This window comes from Palaemon carinicauda, chromosome 8, assembly GCF_036898095.1.
Source record: "Palaemon carinicauda isolate YSFRI2023 chromosome 8, ASM3689809v2, whole genome shotgun sequence".
In the NCBI taxonomy this organism is placed as follows: domain Eukaryota; kingdom Metazoa; phylum Arthropoda; class Malacostraca; order Decapoda; family Palaemonidae; genus Palaemon; species Palaemon carinicauda.
In genome coordinates, this window is record NC_090732.1 from 14,806,180 (window position 1) to 14,831,338 (window position 25,159).

Consider the following 25,159-nt stretch of genomic DNA (forward strand, 5'->3'; position numbering starts at 1 on the left):
TTATATTAGTTATGCCCAGTTACAGAACCTTGATAACTTGTAAAATTGGGAATAAAACCTTTTTTTTTTATTAATGGATTGAATACTGTACACAATTGTAGAATAAGGTCATTATTTCTATGAACCTCCCCAGAAGATCATATTGCTTCTTTCTGGAAGCTCAGTTTCATCATTTACCCTTAAACTGAAGAAAAATGCTTTGTTCCGTAACCGAAATACAAACCACGCTATTTACAAAGGGTTTACTTTTAGCGCAGCTGAAATGACGAGCCAATAGTTTTTAACGAGGGTTAATTACCCCCGCGCTAGTTAGCGGGGGGTGGGGAAGGGTAGCTTGCTACCCCTCCCCCCTCCACACACCGGTGACTTGCTTCACTTCACTTTTGGCTCGGCGGTGATCAGACGTGTCTGTTCATCGCCTTCGTGACAGCCTTTAATTTTCTTCTTTTTCTTACAGCTTGTGTGATTGGTTGGAAGTTGACCTTCAGTTATTTTCTTTTATTTAATATGCGGACATGCCCTGGAGTTGCCGGCCGTCCTTGTGGGACTTTCATGTCGGACGTGATTACGGATCCTCACACCCTCTGCCCTCAATGTCGGGGCCGACGGTGCAACCAGGATAACATGTGCCGTGAGTGCAGGGAGTGGTCTGCCTCCCAGTGGGAGAGGTTTGGCCGTCGGCGTAAGAAGAAGTCCAAGAGAGACCGTTCTCCTCCGGGGTTAGCCTTGAAGGAGGAAGGTTCTCGGGACTCTTCTTCCGCCGCCCAAACCTCCTCCGAAGCTCCCCCTCGTCCGCCTCCTAAGGAGAGTCGTCCGAGTGGGAGCGCAGGCCCTTGTTCTGTTTCCCTACCTTCGGTGGGGGGAGAGGGCGTCGCCTCCCATAGCGAGGCGGTTCCCCCTCCTCCTCCGGGGGAGGTTATTGATAATAATACTTTATCCAGTGATGATCTGTTGCAGATTTGGTCGTCCCTGGGGCTTAAGGGCTTGCCCTCCAGGGTCGCTCTTATTGACCTTGTCTCGTTGGGGGCCGCTGTTAAACAGTCGCCGGTGGTAGCGGAGGTAGACCCTCTGTCTATTGTCGACGTCGTGGTGACAGAGGCCTCCGACGTGGCTGGGCCTTCCGACGCAGGTGCTGTTGCTGGTGATGGTGCTCTAGGCTCTCCTCCTCCTTCCGTGCATCCTTCGAAGGGGGAAGTGAGTCCTTCGGTCTCGACTGCTGCCCAGCTTCCTTCTGAGGGAAGTGTTTTGAAGGAGACTCCCCTTCGGAGGACCGATGGTCCCGACGATCTCCCCCGAGGCCGCCTCCGCCGTAAGGCTCACCGCCCTCTACGCCACAAGGGCCTCCCTTCCCCTTACAGGGGGTCTAAGAGGCGCCTTTTTGGGTCTTCGTCCTCCGGGGGGGACTCTCCTCGTCAGCCTCAACCGACTACTCCGCCCTCCTTGAACCTCTCTGCGGACCGCTCTCCATCTCCTGCCGGATCTTCGCCTTCTGGAGAACTCGTCACCCGACGGGCAACGGTCCCTTCGGGGCTAAGGGATTCTTCCCTTACGCGAGCAGGGCCAGCGCACAAGCGCTCTCCTGCTCGCCAGCGATCTCCTGCTCGTCGACGATCTCCTGCTCACCAAGACTCTCCTGCTCGCCGACGCTCACCTGCTCGTCGGCTCTCTCCTGAGGTTCGCCCCCCTCGCCAGCGCTCTCCTGCTCGTCAGCTCTCTTCCGAGCGTCAGCGCTCATTTGAGGACCATCGCCCTGCGGTCTCTGACCACCCTTTAGTTCCTGCTGAACTCCCTGCTCACCATCGTGTGTCAGAAACACATGTTCGCCAACGCGCCAGCGATCTTCCCGTTCCTGCTCGTGAACCTATCCTCTCACAGGACACGCGTCGACCTTCTGCTCGCCAGCGATCACCAGCTCGCCAGCGATCACCAGCTCGCCAGCGATCACCAGCTCGCCAGCGATCACCAGTTCGCCAGCGATCACCTTCACATGCTGCCCGCCATCGCACGAACCTGCTTGATCGCCCGCTTACGCATGCTGCTCCTCATCGCAATACCCTGAACGATCGCCCTCCTGCGGATGCTGATCACCATCGCACAACCCTGCACGATCGCCCGCTTACGCATGCTGCTCGCCATCGCACAACCCTGCACGATCGCCCGCTTTCGCATGCTGCTCCTCATCGCAATACCCTGAACGATCGCCCTCCTGCGGATGCTGATCACCATCGCACCCTTTCACGCGATCATTCACCTGCGCATGCTGCTCGCCATCGCACAACCCTGCACGATCGCCCGCTTACGCATGCTGCTCCTCATCGCACAACCCTGAACGATCGCCTTCCTGCGGATGCTGATCACCATCGCACCCTTTCACGCGATCATTCACCGGCGCATGCTGCTCGCCATCGCACAACCCTGAACGATCGCCCGCTTACGCATGCTGCTCCTCATCGCGCAACCCTGAACGACCGCCCTCTTGCGCGCAATCATTCACCTTCACATGCTGCTCGCCATCGCTTACCATCACGTGATCATTATCGCCAGCGATCTTCTTCACCTACGCGGCAGCACGATCCCTCGCCGTCGCGCCATCGCTTGCGTTCGTCGCCTCGGACACGTGTTCATTTACCTGCCCACCCTCACGCCCACTCGCCTGCGCACCCGCGCGCCCGCGCGATCGCTCGCCTGCGCGCCCGCGCGACCGCTCGCCTGCGCGCCCGCGCGACCGCTCGCCTGTGCGCCCGCGCGATCACTCGCGCAACCATTCGCCTTTGCGCGACCGTTCACCCTCGCGCGACCATAGTTCGCGGCGAATTCCACAGCCGGTGGTAGCAGCAGGGACGCGTGCTCCTAGACGGCACTCGGGATCACCTCCATCCAAGCACAGGTTGGTATTGCAGGACGAGGACAGGTCATTACAGCATTCTTCCCCTCCTTCTTTTCAGGCAGGTACCGTCGTGTCCACTCCAAAGGATCGCCCGATCCCTTTCACCTTAGCGAGGATTTCGGACTCTGTGTCCTTTGAGCAGCAGACTTGGTTTGGTCCGCTGGCACGGGCGTTAGTGAGGGTTATGAAACCAGCACTCGCCGGCCAGGGTAACAAACCAGCGGCTGTCTCTCCTACGCTGAAGAGAAAGAGAGGAGTGGACTTCGTGGTGACTTCCCCCAGGGCGAAGTTGGTTCCCAAGAGGTCGGTCTCGAGGGTCCCCTCTCCTGCACGAGTACTCTCTCCTTCTCCCGTGGACGAGGCCTTTCCGTCCTCAGGTGAGTCCAGTGGACCGGTAGTCTTCCCCCCGGCACCAGGGGGGGAGACTTCGCTTCAGGCAGGAGAATTGTCTCGTGAGGAAGGGGCCCCTCGAACCTCGTTGTTGGGATCCTGTATCCCTCCTAGGAGGGAGCCCAAGGATTCCAAGACCATCCCTAAATCCTCTGCAAGGATTCGACAGGAACCCATGACTACCCAGGGGAATATCCACGTATCACCCCAGGAAGAGATTCCTGGGGCAGGAGACTTAGCTGCCAGCCCGCAGGGAGGAGAACAGCAAGAGTCCGAACATGCCTTCTGGCAGGTCCTAAGCCTGATAAGGCAACTTAACAGTCTTACGGATCCAGTCATCCCCCCCCGTGAAGGCAAAGACACAATTCTGGATGAAGTGTTCGACGTTCGGAAGGCCCCTAAGACCAGTGCAGCTCTGCCCTGGTCTCGGGGGCTGAAGAGTGCCAGAGCTAGGGCCAATGCTCAGCTCGCACTTCTTGCCTCCTCCAGTCGTTCCACTGCCGGGAACAAACTCATCCCTCCTCCTCGCCTTCAGCAGAGGAGGTATTTCGAGATCCTGGGTGAGCACAACCTCGCTCTTCCGCTCCATCACTCTGTGGAGGAGCTGGCGAAGGGAGTTCCCTTGGAGAAACTCTCTGCCCGGCAGGTGTCGTTCTCGGCGGCAGAGATCCTTAACCACGAGAAGGTCGCTAAGTGTGCCATGCAGGCCACTTCGTGGCTGGACTTCTGGTTAGGATCTCTGGGCATCCTATTGCGATCTGAGGACTTGTCCAAGGAGACCAATAGGAAGGCCCTAGAGACCTTCTTGCTCTCGGGCACCCGCTCCATCGAGTTCTTGGCGCACCAGGTTACCACCCTGTGGGCCAACTCGGTGTTGAAGCGTCGCGATGCTGTGTCCGAGAGATTCCATCCGAAGGTCCCCGCCGTAGATGTGTGTAGGCTCCGACATGCCTCCCTCCTGGGGGAGAGCCTGTTTGAGCCTCAAGACTTGGAGCGAACAGCTGAGAGGTGGAGGAAATCCAGCACGGACTCCCTCCTCCACAGGGCCCTTACAACTCGGCCCTATAAGCCTCCAGCCCCGCCACAACAGCAGCAACAGCCTCGTAAGGCTCCAAAACAGGCACCGGCAGCTAAGAAAGTGGTGTCTAAGCCCCAGCCCTTTCCAGCCAAGGTCAAGAGGGGTGGTAAGTCCTCCAGGGGAGGCAAGACTTCTAGGGGTGGCGGCCGCGGCCGCAAGCCCTAGGGGTGGCAGTCCCCCTGCGTGTCCACCTGTGGGGGGATGCCTTCAGCGTTGCGTCCGCAGGTGGCAACATCTCGGGGCCGATGCTTGGACGATCTCGGTGATCGGCCAAGGTTATCGCGTCCCGTTCACGTCATCTCAACCTCCCCTGACAGCGAATCCAGTGTCGTTGAGCTCCTATGCCATGGGATCGGCAAAGGGGCTGGCCCTTCAGGCCGAAGTCAAGACCATGTTCGAGAAGGGTGCTCTCCAGGAGGTCGTGGACGGCTCTCCAGGCTTCTTCAGTCGACTCTTTCTTGTAAAGAAGGCTACTGGAGACTGGAGACCCGTCATCGATCTCTCGGCTCTGAACAGGTTTGTCAAACAAACCCGGTTCAGCATGGAGACAGCAGACACAGTCAGACTTGCGGTGAGACCACAAGACTTCATGTGTACACTGGATCTAAAGGATGCGTACTTCCAGATCCCAATCCATCCGTCTTCCAGGAAGTACCTGAGATTCTGCCTAGACAACAAGATCTACCAGTTCAAGGTGCTGTGTTTCGGTCTCTCCACAGCTCCTCAGGTGTTCACCAGAGTGTTCACCCTGATTTCGACTTGGGCGCACAGGAACGGCATTCGTCTCCTTCGTTACCTAGACGATTGGCTGATCCTAGCAGACTCGGAGTCGACCCTTCTTCGACACCGAGACAGGCTTCTAGATCTTTGCCAGGATCTGGGGATCGTGGTAAACCTCGAGAAGTCCTCTCTGCAGCCGTCCCAGCGACTGGTTTATCTAGGCATGCTAATAGACACCAATCTCCACAAAGCCTTTCCATCAGACGACCGGATAGCAAGGCTGAGGAGGGTGGCGGAACCTTTCCTCAGGCGAAAAGAACTCCCCGCCCAATCGTGGTTGCGTCTCTTGGGCCACCTATCCTCCCTGGCCCGTCTGGTTCCAAACAGCCGCCTCAGGATGAGATCCCTTCAATGGCGGCTCAAGTCCCGGTGGAATCAAGGATCCGATTCCCCGGACACTCTGATCCCAATGGGGTCTCTGGAACAGACGGACTTGCGGTGGTGGCTGGCCGACGAGAACCTGCGAAAGGGAGTGAGTCTTCTCGTCCTTCCCCCGGAATTGACTCTGTTTTCGGACGCGTCAAAAGAAGGGTGGGGGGCGCACGTTCTGAACCAGAGGGCCTCAGGCCTTTGGTCAGAATCAGAAAAGTGCCTACACATCAACCTGCTAGAATTGAAGGCCGTCTTTCTGGCCCTTCAACAGTTCCAACGGTTCCTGGCGGGTCACTCCGTGGTGGTGATGAGCGACAACACCACGGTAGTGGCTTATATCAACAAGCAGGGAGGCACTTTTTCGCAACAGCTATCCCATCTTGCAGTAGAGACTCTGAGGTGGACCGAAACCCACTCGATAACACTATCAGCTCGCTTCATTCCTGGCAAGAGGAATGTGCTCGCCGACAGTCTGAGCAGGGCTTCGCAGATAGTGAGTACCGAGTGGTCTTTGGATCCTCAGATAGCCAACAAAGTCCTGACTTTGTGGGGTTCCCCGACGGTGGACTTGTTCGCGACAGCCTTGAACTTCAAGCTGCCCCTGTACTGCTCACCAGTCCCGGACCCCAAGGCACTCTGGCAAGATGCTTTCCAGCAACGGTGGGACAACATCGACGTGTACGCCTTCCCACCATTCTGTCTGATGAGAAGGGTGCTCAACAGGACCAGACTATCGGTCAACTGTTCCATGACTCTAGTAGCTCCGCTATGGCATCACGCGGAATGGTTTCCGGACCTTCTGCAACTCCTGACGGAACTCCCAAGGGAGCTTCCTCCACGACACGAGCTTCTCAGACAACCCCACTCCGGTGTCCCTCACAGGGCCGTAGCCTCGCTTCGGCTTCACGCCTGGAGACTATCTAGCGTCTCCTCGCGGAGAGAGGCTTTTCGCAACAGGTTGCGGAGAGAATGTCTCGGCACCTGCGAAGGTCCTCTGAGGGAGTCTACCAAGCGAAGTGGAGAGTCTTTTGTGGTTGGTGTCGTGGAAGGGGTATCTCTCCACTCGATGCCACTATTCCAGCAATAGCGGACTTCCTTGTGTATCTGCGAGAAGAAATGCGCCTTTCTGTCTCGGCAGTGAAAGGCTATCGCTCAGCCTTAAGCTTGGCCTTCAGATTGAAGGGCGTGGATATTTCTTCATCGCTAGAACTCTCTTTACTCATACGTAGCTATGAGCTTACCTGCCCCCAGTCGGAAGTGAGACCCCCTCCTTGGAACGTGGTTCGAGTTCTCAGGTCTCTCAAGAGACCTCCCTTCGAGCCATTACGCCAGGCCTCCGATCGCCACCTGTCTTGGAAGACGGCTTTCCTACTCGCCTTGGCCTCGGCCAAGCGAGTTAGTGAACTTCATGGTCTCTCGTACGACATCGCCCATTCAAGGGGATGGGGGGAGGTAACGTTCAGGTTCGTCCCTGAGTTTGTGGCCAAGACTCAGAATCCTGGAGTGCCGGATCCTCGGTTCGACTCTTTCAGGATCGCGAGTCTCCGTTCTGTAACAAACGACCCAGACCAGCTGCTACTATGCCCAGTGAGGTGTCTGAGGTACTACTTGAAGAGAACGGCTGCAGTCCGTCCTCATGTGCGAGCTTTGTTTGTGAGCACAGGCAGGACAAAGAGGAGGGTCACAAGGAACACCATCTCTGCTTGGATTCGAAGGGTTATCCACCATGCCCTGAATCCTGACCCTCCTCCGTCACGTCGCCCTCGGGCCCACGATGTCAGGGGTATTGCTACATCCCTGGCCTTCAAGAGAAACTTCTCTGTGACGCAGGTACTTCAAGCGGGGGTCTGGAAGCGTCAAACGACCTTCACAGCCCACTACCTGCAAGACGTGACCCACAGGAGCCTCGATACGTTCTCTATCGGCCCTGTGGTGGCTGCACAACAGCTGGTCTAACCTCAGGCTCCTTTTTGGACAAGTAGCAGTAGGTTGAGGGCGTTGTTACCCGGTCTTAGTCTGTGTGAATGAAAGAGTATGTCTGACCCTTACTTCTTTCTTCATTCTCCCCTCTCTTGGGGAAGCAGCATCCTGGTCCTCGCATAGCTGACCTCGACCTCTGCAGGTAACCCATGCTTCTTTGTGCTCCTAGTATTAAGCTTAATACTGTTGCGTCTCCCATACCCTGACGAGGTGGTATGGGGAACGTCCTATCCTAGAATTCCTATCTGAAGGTCTCAAGGTCAACTTCATAGGACGAGTCACACTCTCCTCCTCACACTACTTATGTAGGCCACTCGTTCCTAGCGATGCTAGGAACCTGTGAGGTACAGGGGCCCCCTCTCTCTAGTGCTGCTCACTAAGGGATCGAGCCCCCGGGCAAGCCGAAGTCAGTAAGGCTGGGGACTTTCCACCCTTCCTAAGGGGTAAGTCACCCTTTGTAAATAGCGTGGTTTGTATTTCGGTTACGGAACAAATGACAAATTCGAAGATAATTTGTATTTTTCCTAACCATACAAACCTTAGCTATTTACACATATGTGCCCGCCATCCCTGACCCCCAAGTCAAGTCCTACCTCTAAGTGAAGTGAAGCAAGTCACCGGTGTGTGGAGGGGGGAGGGGTAGCAAGCTACCCTTCCCCACCCCCCGCTAACTAGCGCGGGGGTAATTAACCCTCGTTAAAAACTATTGGCTCGTCATTTCAGCTGCGCTAAAAGTAAACCCTTTGTAAATAGCTAAGGTTTGTATGGTTAGGAAAAATACAAATTATCTTCGAATTTGTCATGTTTTCTTTCCTTTCAATAATACAGTACACAAATGCAATGTAATGTACCTTACAGTATTGTAATAATGATAAAGTAATTTAATACCACCTTCTGCTCACAATAGCTCTCTATTAACTTACTCAACTTGATCAAATAGAATATATGAAACTATCAAATTTTTATATAGGAAAGGTAGCTTAATTAAAGTTTAGAATTTCGAGTTTTGGTACATTTTGCATTTAACCAATTAGTCATCTACTTACTATTTTAAATTTTCTTTATTAGATTACAGCCGAGAGTCAACGAGGGAGTGTTTCCTTCCTTATCTTGTACAAGAGAGGAGACTTACTTTATGTTATGAGTGAGGAAAAAGAACCATCAGATGATGAACCTTTCAAAGACAGTCTACATAAAACTGAATCCAAAGAAGGAAATAGTAACATGAAAAAATTTAGCAAGGATGATGCCAAAAATATAATTGTCAAAGTTGAAGTCCGAAGCAAGACTATTTTACCGAGATGGATACCTCCAGATGGAACCATTATGATGTATGTTTCAGTAAGAGATGCTGCTATTTGGCATGGTAAGAATTTTACCCTTTTATATTCATCTCACAAAATATATATCACTACAACTTTGACTTTATTTTTCCACGTTTTTCTTATTACTATTTATGTTTGCATGTTAGGTTTCCCCCTTAGCAATTTGCCTCCTGTTAAAACTCTTCTATCTTTTACATTCACTTTGTCTGAATTTTTGCTATTTTTCATAATTTTCAGGACCTTTTCTCAACTATTCATTCTGCTGCTTTAATATCTATTAGTTTTACTAACTACTACTCTCCTATTCTAATTTTTTTTTTTATAAATCCTCATTATTTACAGATCTTGGTCTATTTCTCAACCTCGGGACAAAATATATCTGTAACTTCATCATTGACATAATCTTGATAAACTTAAGCTTTGAATCTCAATGTTTTGTTGTTACACTTCAGAATTATTTCTGCTTTATTCTCGCTTGTCTTAGATCTGCATCCAAAATCCATGTCGCAAAGATAATTGCTATCCAAGTGATTTAGTGTAATGAGAAATTCTTTTAAATTCTGCAAAGGCCTGCCTGTCTGCACATATTTTAGTTATTTTATATTGGTGAGCAGACTCTCATCTTGAAATATTGGACAAAACTGTGAGGTCTGTAGTATTTCCTATCTCTGATGTGAATATTAATCGTTACATGATATTTTGTTAAATTTTGACCATCCTTTGCATTCAGATATTTATGACTACCCTCCACCATGTAGTACTAGGTATGCTGGTCATTCTGACAGTATTTCTTCAATTTGTAAAGCTCAATACTGAACCACATGATATAGACTTTTTATTCCAGTTGTAACCAAATTGAAACTTCAAAGTTCAAACTTGGTGTAAAAGCTATTTTCTTATTTTGTTGAGAAATTTGGTGGAAGTCTCAATTCATAGCTTATCTGTCATTCATTTAACAGTGTTTTGTGTTTATTCTTTACTTCTTTCTTCCTTTTCCCCACTGGGCCGTTATTTGTTTGGACCCCCTGAGCTTGTGTAGCATTCTCCTTTTCCAAGTAGGGATGGATCTTAGATTGTAATAATGATATTGATAATGGCACATGGGTGCAGATTCTTGGATAATCAATTGCAGTTCTCTTTATATTAAAACTTCATAATTGGCCAACATCACAACTGCTTTTGTGTTGCAAACCTTTTTGTTATCTAATGTGATCTTGAGCTATTTATCATTTCATCCACTTCAGCAATGGAGAAAACATTAAATGTTACTTACTTTATTTATTTACTACTGTAATTTATAGTTGTTCCGTAACCGAAATACAAACCACGCTATTTACATAGGGTATTACTTTCGGCGTAGCTGAAATGGCGAGCCATTAGATTTTTAACGAGGGTTAACTACCCCCTCGCTAGTTAGCGAGGGGGTAGGGGAGGGGTAGCTAGCTACCCCTCTTCCCTCACACACCGGTGAACTGATTCACTTCGCTTTTGGCTCGGGTGATGGGCAGACGTGTCTGCTCTCATCCTCGCTTGGCAGCCATTAATGTTTTGTCTTTACTTAATTACTTACTTTGTCTTATACTTAATACAGGTATTGCTCGAATTACGACCTATGCGACATACGACTATTCGACTTTACGACCATTTTTTCAGGGTGATGACGTCACAAGTTTATCGGAAATAGGACGAATATTTCCTTGAAAATAATATATTTTCTTGTATACATTTAAACTGATTTATCTTGGTAAATTATCATTTTCTTTTATTGTTAATATTCAGTATTTATTTTCAGTTAAAAATACATTAAGAAAAGTTTTAATATCTGTCGAGTTCATATTATATGTCTGGTGACGTCACATCACCGGCGGAAAGCTTCCGGGCAATACAGTGATTTCCCTCCAATAGGCTAACGATTAATATTAGTATTTCCATTATCGAAATATTAAATAACGATACAAAGTATTTTGAGGGTCTGTATCGGTTTTCATGAGTACTACGTAGCGTAAATTTGACTGTACGCTACTTTTTTAATCTCTGATAATGGATCGATGTTTATCTAAAGAAAATATACTTTTAGGGCAAATATTTTCTTGAAAATATATTTCCTTTTACATTATAGAAATAAAATACTTTTATTTGTTAAGTTAGTACAGTGAGCCCTCGTTTATCGCGGTAGATAGGTTCCAGACCCGACCGCGATAGGTGAAAATCCGCGAAGTAGTGACACCATATTTGCGTATTTATTTAACATGTATATTCAGACTTTTAAAACCTTCCCTTGTACGTAGTACTGTTAACAAACTACCCTTTAATGTACAGAACACTTAATGCATGTACTACAGTACCCTAAAATAAAACAGGCACAAATATTAAAGGCGATTTTATATCATGCGTTTCCTAAACACGCCAAAAAGCACGATAAAAAATGGCAACCAATGTTTTGTTTACGTTTACTGTATCTTTGATCATAATGAAGAAACAAACGCATTTACACATCTGTGTATAGGTTAGTTTTTGCATCGATTATATTGATTATTCAGTATGTTGATTTTGTTATTACCAATTTTTTACTTAATTTTTCTTAGGACTTCCAAATGAAATTTTTTTCTTTATGACGCCGCCTGAAATGGCGGCGTCATAAAGTACGCCCCATCTTCGATCGTAATAAACAAACGAAGGCATTTAACGCGCATGATAAAAGTGATAAATAATGATATTACAGTAAAAGCTTTTAGAAAATATGTTATTACAAATATTATTTACCGTATCTATATAAAATCATACAGTACATACGTAGCAAAGCAGGAAAACAATTTACGAGAGAGAGAGAGAGAGAGAGAGAGAGAGAGAGAGAGAGAGAGAGAGAGAGAGAGAGAGAGAGAGAGAGAGAGAGTTGTTTTACGTACGTAAATGTAAATTTTAAACAAAAAAAATATGATAGGTTATAACATGTATATTCAGACTTTTAAAACCTTCCCTTTAACTTAATGCATACTAAACTAAAACAGGCACAAATATTAAAATGTTAGAATATTAAAGTAAAACATGTATAAAAAAATAAAGATTGTTACTGTACTCACCACGAAAGAAGTTGAAGAAAAACTTGAATGATGATGGCGATGAATTTGCTGCACAGTAGAAATGATGATGATGAAGCTGATGATGTCTTCTACTGTGCAGCCAATGATAGTATTTTACGTCTCTTCAGACGGAGGTGTCTTCCTGGGACACCTCTTCAACTTCTTCCTGGGACACTTCTTCAATTTCTTCCGAAGGCGTAGTAGCAGGAGGAACTGGCTCTTTTTTGCGAGGCTGGAAGAACATTGTGATCGGAAGTTGTTGCCGCTGCTTCTTTTTTCGCTCGAAGAGCATCCTGTAGGGAGTCATGATGTCATCGATCTTGTTGCAGAATTGCATAGACTGAATCATATCCTCGTCCCACTCTTGCGACATTTCTTTCACCTCCTTCACATGGTTGCAGAACTTGGCAAGCCATTCTAATGTTAAGCCCGTTTCTTCGACATTTTCTTGGGTCTCTTCCTTCGTTTCACTGTCTTCTTCACTGGCCGATTTCGTCAGGTCTTCTAGGTCTGCGTCAGTTAGCGGCTGGGAATGGCAGTCCAACAACTCGTCGACGTCTTTGGTCGTCATGTCGCCAAACCCGTCACCTCCAATTATCGCAGCCAACTGCACAGATTTGCGTATTGCAGAGTGTTGAATCTCAGACGGTGTAAATCCCTCGTCATCGTAAACAATCTGGGGCCACAACTTCTTCCAGCTCGCATTGACAGTAGCAGGTTTCATTTCTTGCAGTGCCTTCTGGATGTTCTGCAGGCACGTGGCTATTGTGTACTTCCGCCAGTACGCCTTCAAATTGAAATTTTCATCTTCATCTTCTTGGGCAGCATCCACACACGCAACGAGGTCCGCCAAGGTATTCTTCGTGTAGAGGGCCCTGAACGCCCTGATAACCCCCTGGTCCATCGGTTGAATTCATGACGTGGTGTTGGGTGGCAGGAACTCAACCTGAATGCCCTCATGCGACAGATCAGTTGCGTGTCCACCTGGTTGAGGTTCATCTACATCATCATCTTCTTCAGCATGGTCGCCATCGTCGTCTTGAGGTTCCTTTGCCGCAAAATTCTCATACAAGCCCAAAGCCTTGGTTCGTATGGTGTTCGTATCCAAGGCTATGTTCTTCTTCCGGCAGTTGGCAATCCAGACTGCTAAAGCACCCTCCATGCGTACGATCATTTTATTACGCGTGGTAACGACTCGCTTCGCTGATCTGCTAAAGGTGATGGTAGCCGTCTTTCTAATGTTCGCCTCGTCCTTCTTGATGTAGCGAACGGTGGATTCGTTCACTCCAAAATGGCGGGCTGCAGCCGCGTAACTTCTGCCTTCTTTTAACATATCGAGAAGCGTCACCTTCTCAGCAATCGTCATCATCTTTCGGTGGCGTTTAGGCTCACTACCAGCCTTAGCAGAAGCAGAACGCTTGGGAGCCATTGTACAGTAGGGGTTAAACAGAAAGTTCAACAAAAAGTACAACTTAAAACAGTCACGCACAGCACAGATTAAAGTTCACAATAACGTAGCAGCATCTACCCGGCGAGAGAGCGGCGAACGAAGTGGCCGCGAAAAGATGCTGCAGGTTGGAGAGCAGTCAAAACACCAATCACAGGCTAGATTTCAAAACTTGGGTTCTGATTCGTCATCTATCAGCACTTGAACCAATCACAATCCGTCTTACATGCTACGTAGTAGTTACCAATTCAAATACAAGGTACTGTACTACGTATACAACTTTACGTACGCTATTTTACGCTTGTTTTGTTGTAGTATATGTATGCTTATTCGAGATGTGATTTTTGCAACAAAGAATATTATTGGATGCAGTACTACGTACGTATACATACAAAAGATTCATGGAAAAGATGCACATCCATTACATTTATAGTAGTAGCCATCAGCAGCCTTACACCATTTAAATACGGTATGACTGCATCTGATTTGCGTTTCATGTTCGATTTAATTTTACTACGTACTGTATACTGAATTATCGTATGATCACATTCTCTTTTCGTGATTTATTTCTTTCTGTACTGAATTATATGTCATATGTAATGCAATGAACCATCAGTAAGAGCAGATATTACTAATTACAGTATTAATGGAATTAACGAAATACGTATTTGGGGTCTTCATATATCGCGGTATTTTCAAAATTTCCGGAAAATCCGCGATATGTGTATATACATGCGTTATGAAAAAAATCCGCTAAGTGGTGAATCTGCGATGGTCGAACCGCGAAGTAGCGAGGGCTCACTGTATTTTCTTCTCATTTCTTGCGAGAAACAAAGAAAATGAATTTACAGTGAACCCTCGCTACTTCGCGGTTCGACAATCGCGGATTCACCACTTCGCTGGGTTTTCCCATAACCCATATATATATACATATCGCGGATTTTCCGGAAAATTCGAAAATACCGCGAAATCTGAAGACAACCAAATACGATATTTTGTTACCTGTAATTCCATTAATACTGTAATAGTAATATCTGTTCTTACTGATTGTTCATTGCATTACATATGATATATAATTCAGCACAGAAAGAAATAAAACACGAAAAGAGAATGTGATCATACGATAATTCAGTACTGTATACAGTACGTAGTAAAATTAAATCGAACATGAAACGCAAATCAGATGCAGTCATACCATATTAGAATGGTGTGTACTGTAATGGATGTGCTTCTTTTCCATGAATCTTTTGTATGTATACGTACGTAGTACAGTACTGCATCCAATAATATTCTTTGTTGCAAAAATCACATTTCGAATAAGCGTACGAGAGAGAGAGAGAGAGAGAGGCGTAAAATAGCGTACGTAAAGCTGTATTATTATTATTGTTATTATTATTATTGTTGTTGTTGTTAATAAAATTATTATTGTTATTATTATTATCATTATTATTATTATTATTACTGTACAGTATTATTATCATTATTTATTATTATTACGGTATTGTACTTAATCTACGTACGTTCGGTATGCGCGGGGCATCTTCTATGAGTAGGTAACCAACGCATCATAGTACTGTAAGACGGGTTGTGATTGGTTCAAGCGCTGATAGATGACGAATCAGAACTCAAGTTTTGTTATCTAGCCTGTGATTGGTGTTTTGCCCGCATCTCCTACCCGCAGCATCAAAGTTCTCGCGGGGCTGGATCGTGCACTCTCTGTTACCTCGTATTGCTGAGTAGACGTTCTTAAGTGTGTGAATCTGTGCTGTGTGCGACTTTTTTAAGTTGAACTTTTTGTTGCTGTAAATCCTACTGTAATGGCTCCCAAGCGTTCTGCTTCTCTTAAGGCTGGTAGTGAGCCTAAACGCCACCGAAGGATGATGACGATAGCTGAGAAGGTTACGCTTCTCGACATGTTAAAAGATGGTAGAAGTTACGCGGCCGCCGACCGCCATTTTGGCATCAACGAATCTACTGTTCGCTATATCAAGAAGGACGAGGCGAACATTAGAAAGACGGCTGCAATCACCTTTAGCAGATCAGCGAAGCGAGTCGTTACAACGCGTAATAAAACGATCGTACGCATGGAAGGTGCTTTAGCTGTGTGGATTGCCGACTGCCGGAAGAAGAACATAGCGTTGGATACGAACACCATCCAAACGAAGGCTTTGAGCTTATATGAGAATTTTGCTGCAAAGGAACCTAAAGACGACGACGGCAACCATGCTGAAGATGATGATGATGCAGATGATCCTCAACCAGGGACATCCACTGATTCCCAGCCTCAGAAACGTTTTTCCGCAAGCAAAGGATGGTTCGCGAAGTTTCAGAAACGCTTCGCCCTGAAAAGCGTTTCCCTGCATGGGGAGTCTGCTTCCGCTGACACTGCCGCTGCTGAAACTTACGTGAACCAGACGTTCAAGAATATTATCGCCGAAGGTGGATACAACCCGGAACAAGTCTTTAATATGGATGAGACTGGCTTGTTTTGGAAGAGAATGCCGTCGCGAACTTTCCTGTTCAAAGAGGAAGCCAAAGCCTCTGGCCTTGAAGCATTCAAGGATCGCGTTACCCTCGTGATGTGTGGCAATGCTGCTGGATTTTTGTTAAAGCCGGGGCTTATTTATAAGTCGAAAAATCCTCGCGCTTTGAAAAATAAAAATAAGAATCTCCTTCCCGTGTACTGGATGCATAATCAAAAAGCATGGATTACGAAGATGCTGACCTCCAACTGGTTCCATCAGTGTTTTATCCCGCAAGTCAGCAAATATCTCTTAGAGAAGGGCTTGCCATTCAAGATCCTTCTCCTTATGGATAACGCTGGTGGACACGCAACTGACCTGTCGCATGAGGGCATTCAGGTTGAGTTCCTGCCACCCAACACCACGTCATTAATTCAACCGATGGACCAGGGGGTTATCAGGGCGTTCAAGGCCCTCTACACGAAGAATACCTTGGCGGACCTCGTTGCGTGTGTGGATGCTGCCCAAGATGACGAGGATGAAGATTTTAACTTGAAGGCGTACTGGCGGCAGTACACCATAGCCACGTGCCTGCAGAATACTCAGAAGGCACTTCAAGAGATGAAACCTGCAACCGTGAATGCGAGCTGGAAGAAGTTGTGGCCCGATATTGTTTACGACGACAAGGAATTTACTCCGTCGGAAATCCAACACTCTGCAATACGGAAATCTGTGCAGTTGGCTGCCATAATTGGAGGTGACGGGTTTAGCGACATGACGACTGAAAACGTCGACGAGTTGTTGGACTGCCATTCCCAGCCCCTAACTGATGCAGACCTCGAAGACCTGACGAAATCGGCAAGTGAGGAAGAGAGTGATACCCAGGAAGAGACCCAAGAAAATGTCGAAGAAACGGGCTTAACATTAGAACGGCTTGCCAAGCCCTGCAACCATGCGAAGGAGTTGAAAGAAATGTTGCAAGAGTGAGACGAGGATATGGTTCGCTCGATGCAATTCTGCAACAAGGTTGATGACATAATGACTCCCTACAAAATGCTCTTGGATCGAAAAAAGAAGCAGCGGCAACAACTTCCGATCACAATATTCTTCCAGCCTCGCAAAAAAGAGCCAGTTCCTCCTGCTAGTACGCCTTCGGAAGAAATTGAAGTTTCCCAGGAAGAAGTTGAAGAGGTGTCCCAGGAAAAGACACCTCCGTTTGAAGAGACGTAAAATACTATCATTGGCTGCACAGTAGAACACATCATCAGCTTCATCATCATCATTTCTACTGTGCAGCAAATTCATCGCCATCACCATTCAAGTTTTTCTTCAACTTCTTTCGTGGTGAGTACAGTAACAATCTTTATTTTTTACTTTAATATTCTTACCGTACATTCTAAAACTGTATTTGTGCCTGTTTTATAGTTTAGTACTGTACGTACTGTATGCATTAAGTTAAAGGGAAGGTTTTAAAAGTCTACATGTTGTAACCTATCATATTTTTTTTGTTTAAAATTTACATTTACGTACGTAAAACAATCTCTCTCTCTCTCTCTCTCTCTCTCTCTCTCTCTCTCTCTCTCTCTCTCTCTCTCTCTCTCTCTCTCTCTCTCTCGTAAATTGTTTTCCTGCTTTGCTACGTACAATACTGTATAATTTATATTTGTAAGGTAACATATTTTGTAAATGCTTTTACTGTAAATACTGTATGTACTGTATCATTATTTATCACTATCATCATGCGCGTTAAATGCCTTGTTTGTTCTGAGCGTGGTTGTTTACTGAGCGTACACGCCGTCGTTTCAGGCGGCGTCATAAAGAAAAACATTTCATTTGGAAGTCCTAAGAAAAATACGTAAACTAAAACATTGGTAATAAACAAATCAACATACAGTACTGTATAATCAATATAATCGATGCAAAAACTAACCTATACATATATGTGTACTGTACACTAAATGAGTTTGTTTCTTCATTATGATCAGAGATGAACGTAAACAAAACATTGGTTGCCATTTTTTATCGTGCTTTTTAGGTGTTTAGGAAACGCATGATATAAAATCGCCTTTAATATTTGTGCCTGTTTTAGTTTAGGGTGCTGTAGTACATGCATTAAGTGTTCTGTACAATAAAGGGTGGTTTGTTAACAGTACTACGTACAAGGGAAGGTTTTAAAAGTCCGAATATACATGTTAAATAAATAGGTAAATATGATGTCACTACTTCGCGGATTTTCACCTATCGCGCCCGCGTCTGGAACCTATCTACCGCGATAAACGAGGGTTCACTGTACATATTTTGCAAGTCATTCTTCGTAGAGATTACTGTACGTCACGTGACTTATGACGTCATGTATCTGGCGGAAGCGCGCTGACAAACCGTATGATTTCCTTTCATTGTTACCGAGTAATCTTATTACAGCATTCCCATCATCGAAACACCCAGTAACGATATCAAGTGTTTTAGTTATAAGATTAGTACAACTTACCGTAAATTTAAGAAAAAAAAGTCTGATGACGTCATATTTCTGGCGGAAGGCGAGAGGCAAATCAAGTGATTTCCTTCCGATGCGTTACTATTCCCATAATGGAAACATCGAATAATGATATATAGAATTTTTAATAATTTTCAAAAAAAATATGAAGATACAACTGAATTAAAAAAATACATAGAGAGAGAGAGAGAGAGAGAGAGAGAGAGAGAGAGAGAGAGAGAGAGAGAGAGAGAGAGAGAGAGCATATTCCTTTTATAACTAATAATAATATCTATAAACGAACTGTATGGAAAATGTGATACCCTATAACATATTGGCGCTGATGTAATATGCATTATGAAGAAATTTCGAATGTCAAGAAAATTATATAAATCAGTGTTATTCGCACTATATATATGTGCTCATAATAGTAATATGGCAGTGTGACCTTGAGATCAGCTGATGCCAACCGAAAGTAAATTAAAAGTATTTGTTGATTATTGATATGCTCAAGAAATTGAAAAATAAAATATAAACGTTCTTTAATAAACCACAATTAAACACAGTAATGTCTAATGAAATATAAAGGCTTAATACTGAACTACAATACTGTATGATGCTTTAAAAATGAACTACCCGTATGCGATTGCTAGATCGAGCACACACACACAGAGAAGGAGCTACAACGGTTTCGCATTACTGTATACCTAATGATTAGAGGAACTGTATGGAAACTGATTTCCTGTAACATATTGGCGTTGATGTAATATTCATCATGAAGATATTTCTAATAAGTTAAGAAATGATCAAAAAATATGCCATACGTATGTACGCCATATTTTGATACGGTAGGTAGCGGCACTTTCAGATCAGCTGATCATAACCAAAGGTAAACAAAATTTTTAGTACACGATTGTGAAATGCTTCCAAAATTGATGAATAGAATACAATAATGCATTTATAGAACTTATGATATCCAATGCAACAAGCAAATGGAATAATGATAGACAATAAGAAAATATTGACAAAATATTATCCAGATGATTGCCGAATCATAACGTATCAAAATAAATCTACGGAAACTTCCCTTTTCTAGTTCGACATACGGCCAACTCGACTTACGACTTATCTCTCGGTCCCTATCTCGGTCGTAAGTCGAGCAATACCTGTATATATATAAACATTCTTTATGTTTATGTATATATTTGGGTATAGAAATATACTGTAGTAAGTTTCCTTTTCAGGTTTGTGCTGTGTGTGTGTAGTGTACGACAACGTCACCGCATAGTACCAGGCCATCGCGGTTTCACGTCGTGGGGCGCGGCCTCTCCCTTGGTCCTTCGGTCGTTCCTTCGGCTTCCGATAATTCGGCCGCCGTGGGGAATTGTCATCGCTGGACTTTCTTCATTCATCTGTTTTCTCCACTGTTCCTCCTTCCCTACGGGGAACTTGGACTCTCAGTGAAGGCAACGTGGGAGTTTAGATTGACTACGGTCTTTCTCTCTACTCGAGGTCGTTCACCCTTTTACTACTACTACGTACTATTACGGAAGCTTCTTTCCCGTGCGGGTTGAGTTTCTATTCCGTTTATTTGTCTCAATTATTTTTAATGAAATCTAATTGTATTTGTTAACTTTTCAGCTTTCTGTGGAGAACACTTCTCTTCGGGGTTCAGTGGTTCTTACTATTTGTGAACATTCTTAGATGAATTACATAATTATAATTCTGTTATAATTCTGTTTTTGTTACAGTTCTCCAACCTCCCCCTTCTCCCGTGAATGTCAGTGGGGGAGGAGGGCGCATACTTAATTTGTAATTCTTATGTTTCTATTCCCTCGGGGTTTCTCTTCGGAGTTCCTCCCGGGGGAATTTTTGTTAACTAATTATTTATTTTATTTTCCCAGTTAACGATCCAGTTTTTCTTCGTTTACCTAATGTGCCAACGAAGCAGAGCTGCCCTGTTTGCGCCTGGGGAGTCTGCTGTTGCTGCCGTCTCTCTAGGACATCGTCATGGGCGTGTTCCCTTCTCTTAGAAGTTCTCCCGTGACAACTGTCAGCTCTTTAGTTCATCTTAGAACGCTAAGGAGGTTCGCCTCCAGGGGTGGGTAACTTCCCTTCCGAGGGAGGTTCCCTTCCCAGGTATGAGTTTTTCCCCTGCAGAGGGGGAACTTTTCATACCTTAATAATTCTTGGATGGGTTTTCCTGGTCCTCGGGCGGTTATGCTCTTGGTGCTGAGCGACCGCTCTTGTAACCATGCTCAAGGGGCTGAGCAGTTGCAAGGCCGGACCATGGAATTTCATGCGACTATGCTCTTGGGGCTGAGCGGTCGCACCTGCAGCTATGCTCAAGGGGCTGAGCAGCTGCAGGATCAATCTTGTGACCTCTCTCGTTCGCGAGGGAGGCTACTCATAAGAACTCCTCTTCGGAGGATTGCTCCTTATAGGTCAGCTTGCTGATCCAACGGCCCTAAGGGGCGCCATCATCAGTGTCTTCTAGTCTCTTTTACGAAGTGTTCTCCACTCTCGTTCGCGAGAGAGGCCACTCATAGAGACTCCTCTTCGGAAGATTGTTCCTGTTTAGACCAGCAGGCTGTTCGGGACCTCTTCGCAGTTCGCCATCTCTTAGACCTGCTGACCTGCCGTCTCCGTTCCTGGCTGCTGACGCTGTGGGCGCCCACGCACCCCTTTATCCAACGGGCACCGGTCCCTTCGGGGCAAAAGGGGCTTTCTCACACTTTGAGTAAGTCCCTTAAGCGCCAGGTATCCCCTGCGCCCCAACGTTTTTCTGCGCTCGCTCGCCTACTGTTCCTAAGACTTCCTTCCAGAGGAATCCTGTTCCAGTCCTGAGTTAGCGCACAGGCGCTCACCAGAACTTCCAGTGTTGATCATCCCAGTTCCTGATCGTCCTGTCAGCTGTCCCTTCATCCTAGCGCGCGCTCGTGCTCGCCGATGATCTTCTTACGCCAACGATCTTCGTACGCGCACTAGCGCCGACGATCTTCTTTTGCGCGCCAGCGCTGATGATCTTCTTACGCGCGCAAGCGCCGACGATCTTCTTACGCCCGCAAGCGCCGACGATCTTCTTACGCCCGCAAGCGCCGACGATCTTCTTACGCGCGCAAGCGCCGACGATCTTCAAGTGCCGACGATCATCTTTCGCGAGCGAGCGCTGATGATCTTCTTACGCGCGCAAGTGCCGACGATCTTCGTGCGCCGTCGATCTTCTTACGCTCGCAAGTGCCGACGATCTTCTTGGCGGACGATCTTCTTTGGCTCGCTAGCGCTGACGATCTTCCTATGCACGTAAGCTCCGACGATTGTCGGCGCGCAGGCTCAGATGGTTCCCCGCGCCAACGATCTTCTTACGCGCGCAAACGCCGACGATCTTCTTGCACGCACAAGCGCCGACGATCTTTAAGCGCCGTCAATCTTTAAGCGCTGTCGATCTTCTTTCGCGCACAAGCGCCGACGATCTTCAAGCGCCAACAACCTCGTACGCACGCGCTGACAGCCGCGCGCACGTGCCGACATTTTCACGGGGACTTCATTCTGTTCCTGCACGTCAGTCTGATTCCTGCTCACCCTATGAAGTCTCGCTCGCGCGAGAGTGTTTTCAACGGTTTCTCGCGTGCGACCCCTGGGTTTTTCCCATCGCGCGAGTGCCAGCGTCTCTCGCGCGCGACCCCTGGGTTTTTCCCATCGCGCGAGCGCCAACGTCTCTCGCGCGCGACCCCTGGGTTTTTCCCATCGCGCGAGCACCAGCGCGCTCCCTCTACCAAGGTGAGACCTTCTCCCACCGCACCAATGGGAGAAACCCCACCTCGAGCAGGAGAATCGTCCCGTGTTAGGGAGAGAAGAGCCCTCAGACTTCTTTGATGGAGTTACGTATCCCTCCTAGGAGGGAATCGAAGGACTCTAAGAGTTCCCCCAAGTAGAGTCTTTGGGGACAGGAGATTTTGCTGCCAGTTCACCAGGAGGAGAGCAGCATGATTCAGAGCACGCCTTCTGGCAAGTCCTGACTCTGATGAGGCATCTCAACAAGTTCAAGGACTCGGAGACCGCCCCTCGTGAAGGCAAGGATACGGTCCTGGACCAAGTCTATGGCACTCAGAAACCCTTTAAGGCCAGTGTGGCTCTGCCTTGGTCCCAAAGGGTGAAGAGTGCCAGAGATAAGGTTGAGGGCCAGCTTTCTGAGCTTGCCTTCTCCAGCCATTCCTCTGCTGGCAACACGCTCCTCCCACCTCCTCGTGTGCAACAGAGGCGGTACTTTGAGATCATGGAGGAGCCTTGTTTAGCTCTCCCGCTTCACCACTCCGTGGAAGAGCTTACCAGGGGAGTCTCTCTTGAGGAGTCTCTCTTGAGACTCTCTAGCCGGCAGGTGACATTCTCGGCAACAGAGATCCTGAGTCAGAAGAAGGTCGCAAAGTGTGCCATACAGGCCACTTCGTGGCTGGATGTCTGGCTAGGGTCTCTGGGCCTGCTGCGACCCGACGATCTGTCCAAGGAGAGCACCAGGAAAGCCCTGGAGACCTTCCTCCTCTTGGGCACACGTACCATCGAGTTTCTGGCCCACCAAGTTTCGAACTTGTGGGCAAACTCGATCTTGAAACGACGTGATGCGGTGGCCGAGAAGTTCCACTCGAAGGTCCCAGCCGTGGATGACTGCAAGCTCAGACACACTTCCATCCTAGGAAAGAGTCTGTTTGAGCCCAAGGATGTGGAACAGGCAGCTGAGAGGTGGAGGATATCGAACCACGATTCTCTTCTCCAAAGGGTTCTTACATCTAAGCCCTACAAACCTCCAGCACCTCAACAACCTCGCCAATCCAAGACGACGAAACCGGCAGCGTCAGCAAAGTCGAAGGTGTCCAAGCAGTAGCCCTTTCCTGTCAAATACAAGAAGGGCGGAAAGTCCTCCAGGGGAGGCAAGAATCCTAGAGGGAGTGACCGAGGCCACAAGCGCTAGGATTGGCAATCCCCCTGCATGTCCACCAGTGGGGGGATGCCTGCAAAGTTGCGCATTCAGGTGGCAGCAACTCGGGTCCGATTCCTGGACGATCTCCGTGATCAGTCAGGAATATCGCGTCCCGTTCATAACATCTCTTCCTCCCCTGACAGCGAATCCAGTGTTGTTGAGCTCCTATGCCATGGGATCGGTAAAGGGGCTAGCCCTCCAGGAGGTCGTCGACTGCTCCCCAGGCTTCTTCAGTCGACTCTTTCTCGTAAAGAAGGCGTCTGGAGGCTGGAGTCCCGTCATCGACCTCTCAAGTTTGTCAAACAAACTCCGTTCAGCATGGAGACAGCGGACACGGTCAGACTTGCAGTGAGACCGCAAGACTTCATGTGTACACTGGATCTGAAGGACGCGTACTTCCAGATCCCAATCCATCCGTCTTCCAGGAAGTACTTAAGATTCTGCCTAGACAACAAGATCTACCAGTTCAAGGTGCTGTGTTTCGGTCTCTCCACAGCACCCCAGGTATTCACCAGAGTGTTCACCCTGATATCTTCGTGGGCACACAGGATCGGCATCCGTCTCCTCCGCTATTTGGACGACTGGCTGATCCTGGCAGACTCGGAGTCGACCCTTCTTCGACACCGAGACAAGCTTCTGGGACTTTGCCAAGATCTAGGGATCATGGGAAATCTCGAGAAGTCTTCTCTGCTTCCATCTCAACGACTGGTATATCTAGACATGATATTGGACACCAATCTCCACAAAGCCTTTCCATCAGTCGACAGGATAGCAAGGCTGAGGAGGGTCAAGTCCCGGTGGAATCATGGCCACGATTCCCCGGACATTCTGGCCCCTATGGGTCCTGCGGAACGGACGGACCTTCAGTGGTGGGTGACAGACGAGAACCTACGAAGAGGAGTGGATCTTATCGTCCTCCCCCTGGATTTGATGCTGTTTTCGAACGTTTCAAAAGAAGGGTGGGGGGCCCACGTTCTGAACCACAGGATCTCAGGCTTATGGTCAGAATCAGAAAAGTGCCTCCACATAAATCTGCTAGAAATGAAGGCTGTATATCTGACACTTCAACAATTCCAACAGATCCTGGCGGGTCACTCCGTGGTGGTCATGAGCGACAACACCACGGTAGGGGCTTACATCAACAAGCAGGGAGGTACCTTTTCACAACAGCTATCCCATCTTGCAGTAGAGATACTGAGATGGACCGAAGTCCACTCGATTTCACTATCGGCTCGCTTCATTCCGGGCAAAAGGAATGTGCTCGCCGACAGTCTGAGCAGAGCATCGCAGATAGTGAGTACCGAGTGGTCTTTGGATCCTCTAGTAGCCAACAAAGTCCTGACTTTGTGGGGTTCCCCGACGGTGGACCTGTTCGCGACAGCCTTGAACTTCAAGCTTCCACTGTACTGTTCCCCAGTCCCGGACCCCAAGGCACTCTGGCAAGATGCCTTCCAACAACGGTGGGACAACATCGACGTTTACACCTTCCCACCGTTCTGTCTGATGAGAAGGGTGCTCAACAAGACCAGACTATCGGTCAACCTGTTAATGACCTCAATAGCTCTGCTATGGCATCATGCAGAGTGGTTCTTGGACCTTCTGCAGCTCCTGACGGAACTCCCGAGAGAACTTCCTCCGCGACACGAGCTACTCAAGCAACCACTCTGCAACATCTTCCACAAAGCCGTAGCATCACTTCGGCTTCACGCCTGGAGACTATCCAGCATCTCCTCACAGAGAGAGGCTTTTCGCAAAAAGTTGCGGAAAGGATGTCTCGACACCTGCGAAAGTCATCTGCAGGGGTCTACCAGGCGAAGTGGAGAGTCTTCTGTGTTTGGTGTCGTGGAAGGGGTATCTCTCCTCTCGATGCCACTATTCTAGCAATAGCGGAGTTTCTCGTGAATTTGCGG

General features: G+C 47.6%; 1 protein-coding gene across 3 annotated transcripts in view; it reads left to right on the forward strand.

Annotated features, from left to right (window-relative positions):
* Positions 1-25,159, forward strand: part of LOC137645670 (uncharacterized) — a 180,494-nt gene that overhangs the window by 116,346 nt on the left and 38,989 nt on the right. For all 3 annotated transcript variants that reach the window (XM_068378511.1, XM_068378510.1, XM_068378512.1), the window contains exon 11: positions 8,556-8,853. In XM_068378511.1, coding sequence (XP_068234612.1) covers positions 8,556-8,853 — 298 coding nt within the window. The remainder of the gene's footprint in view (positions 1-8,555; positions 8,854-25,159) is intronic.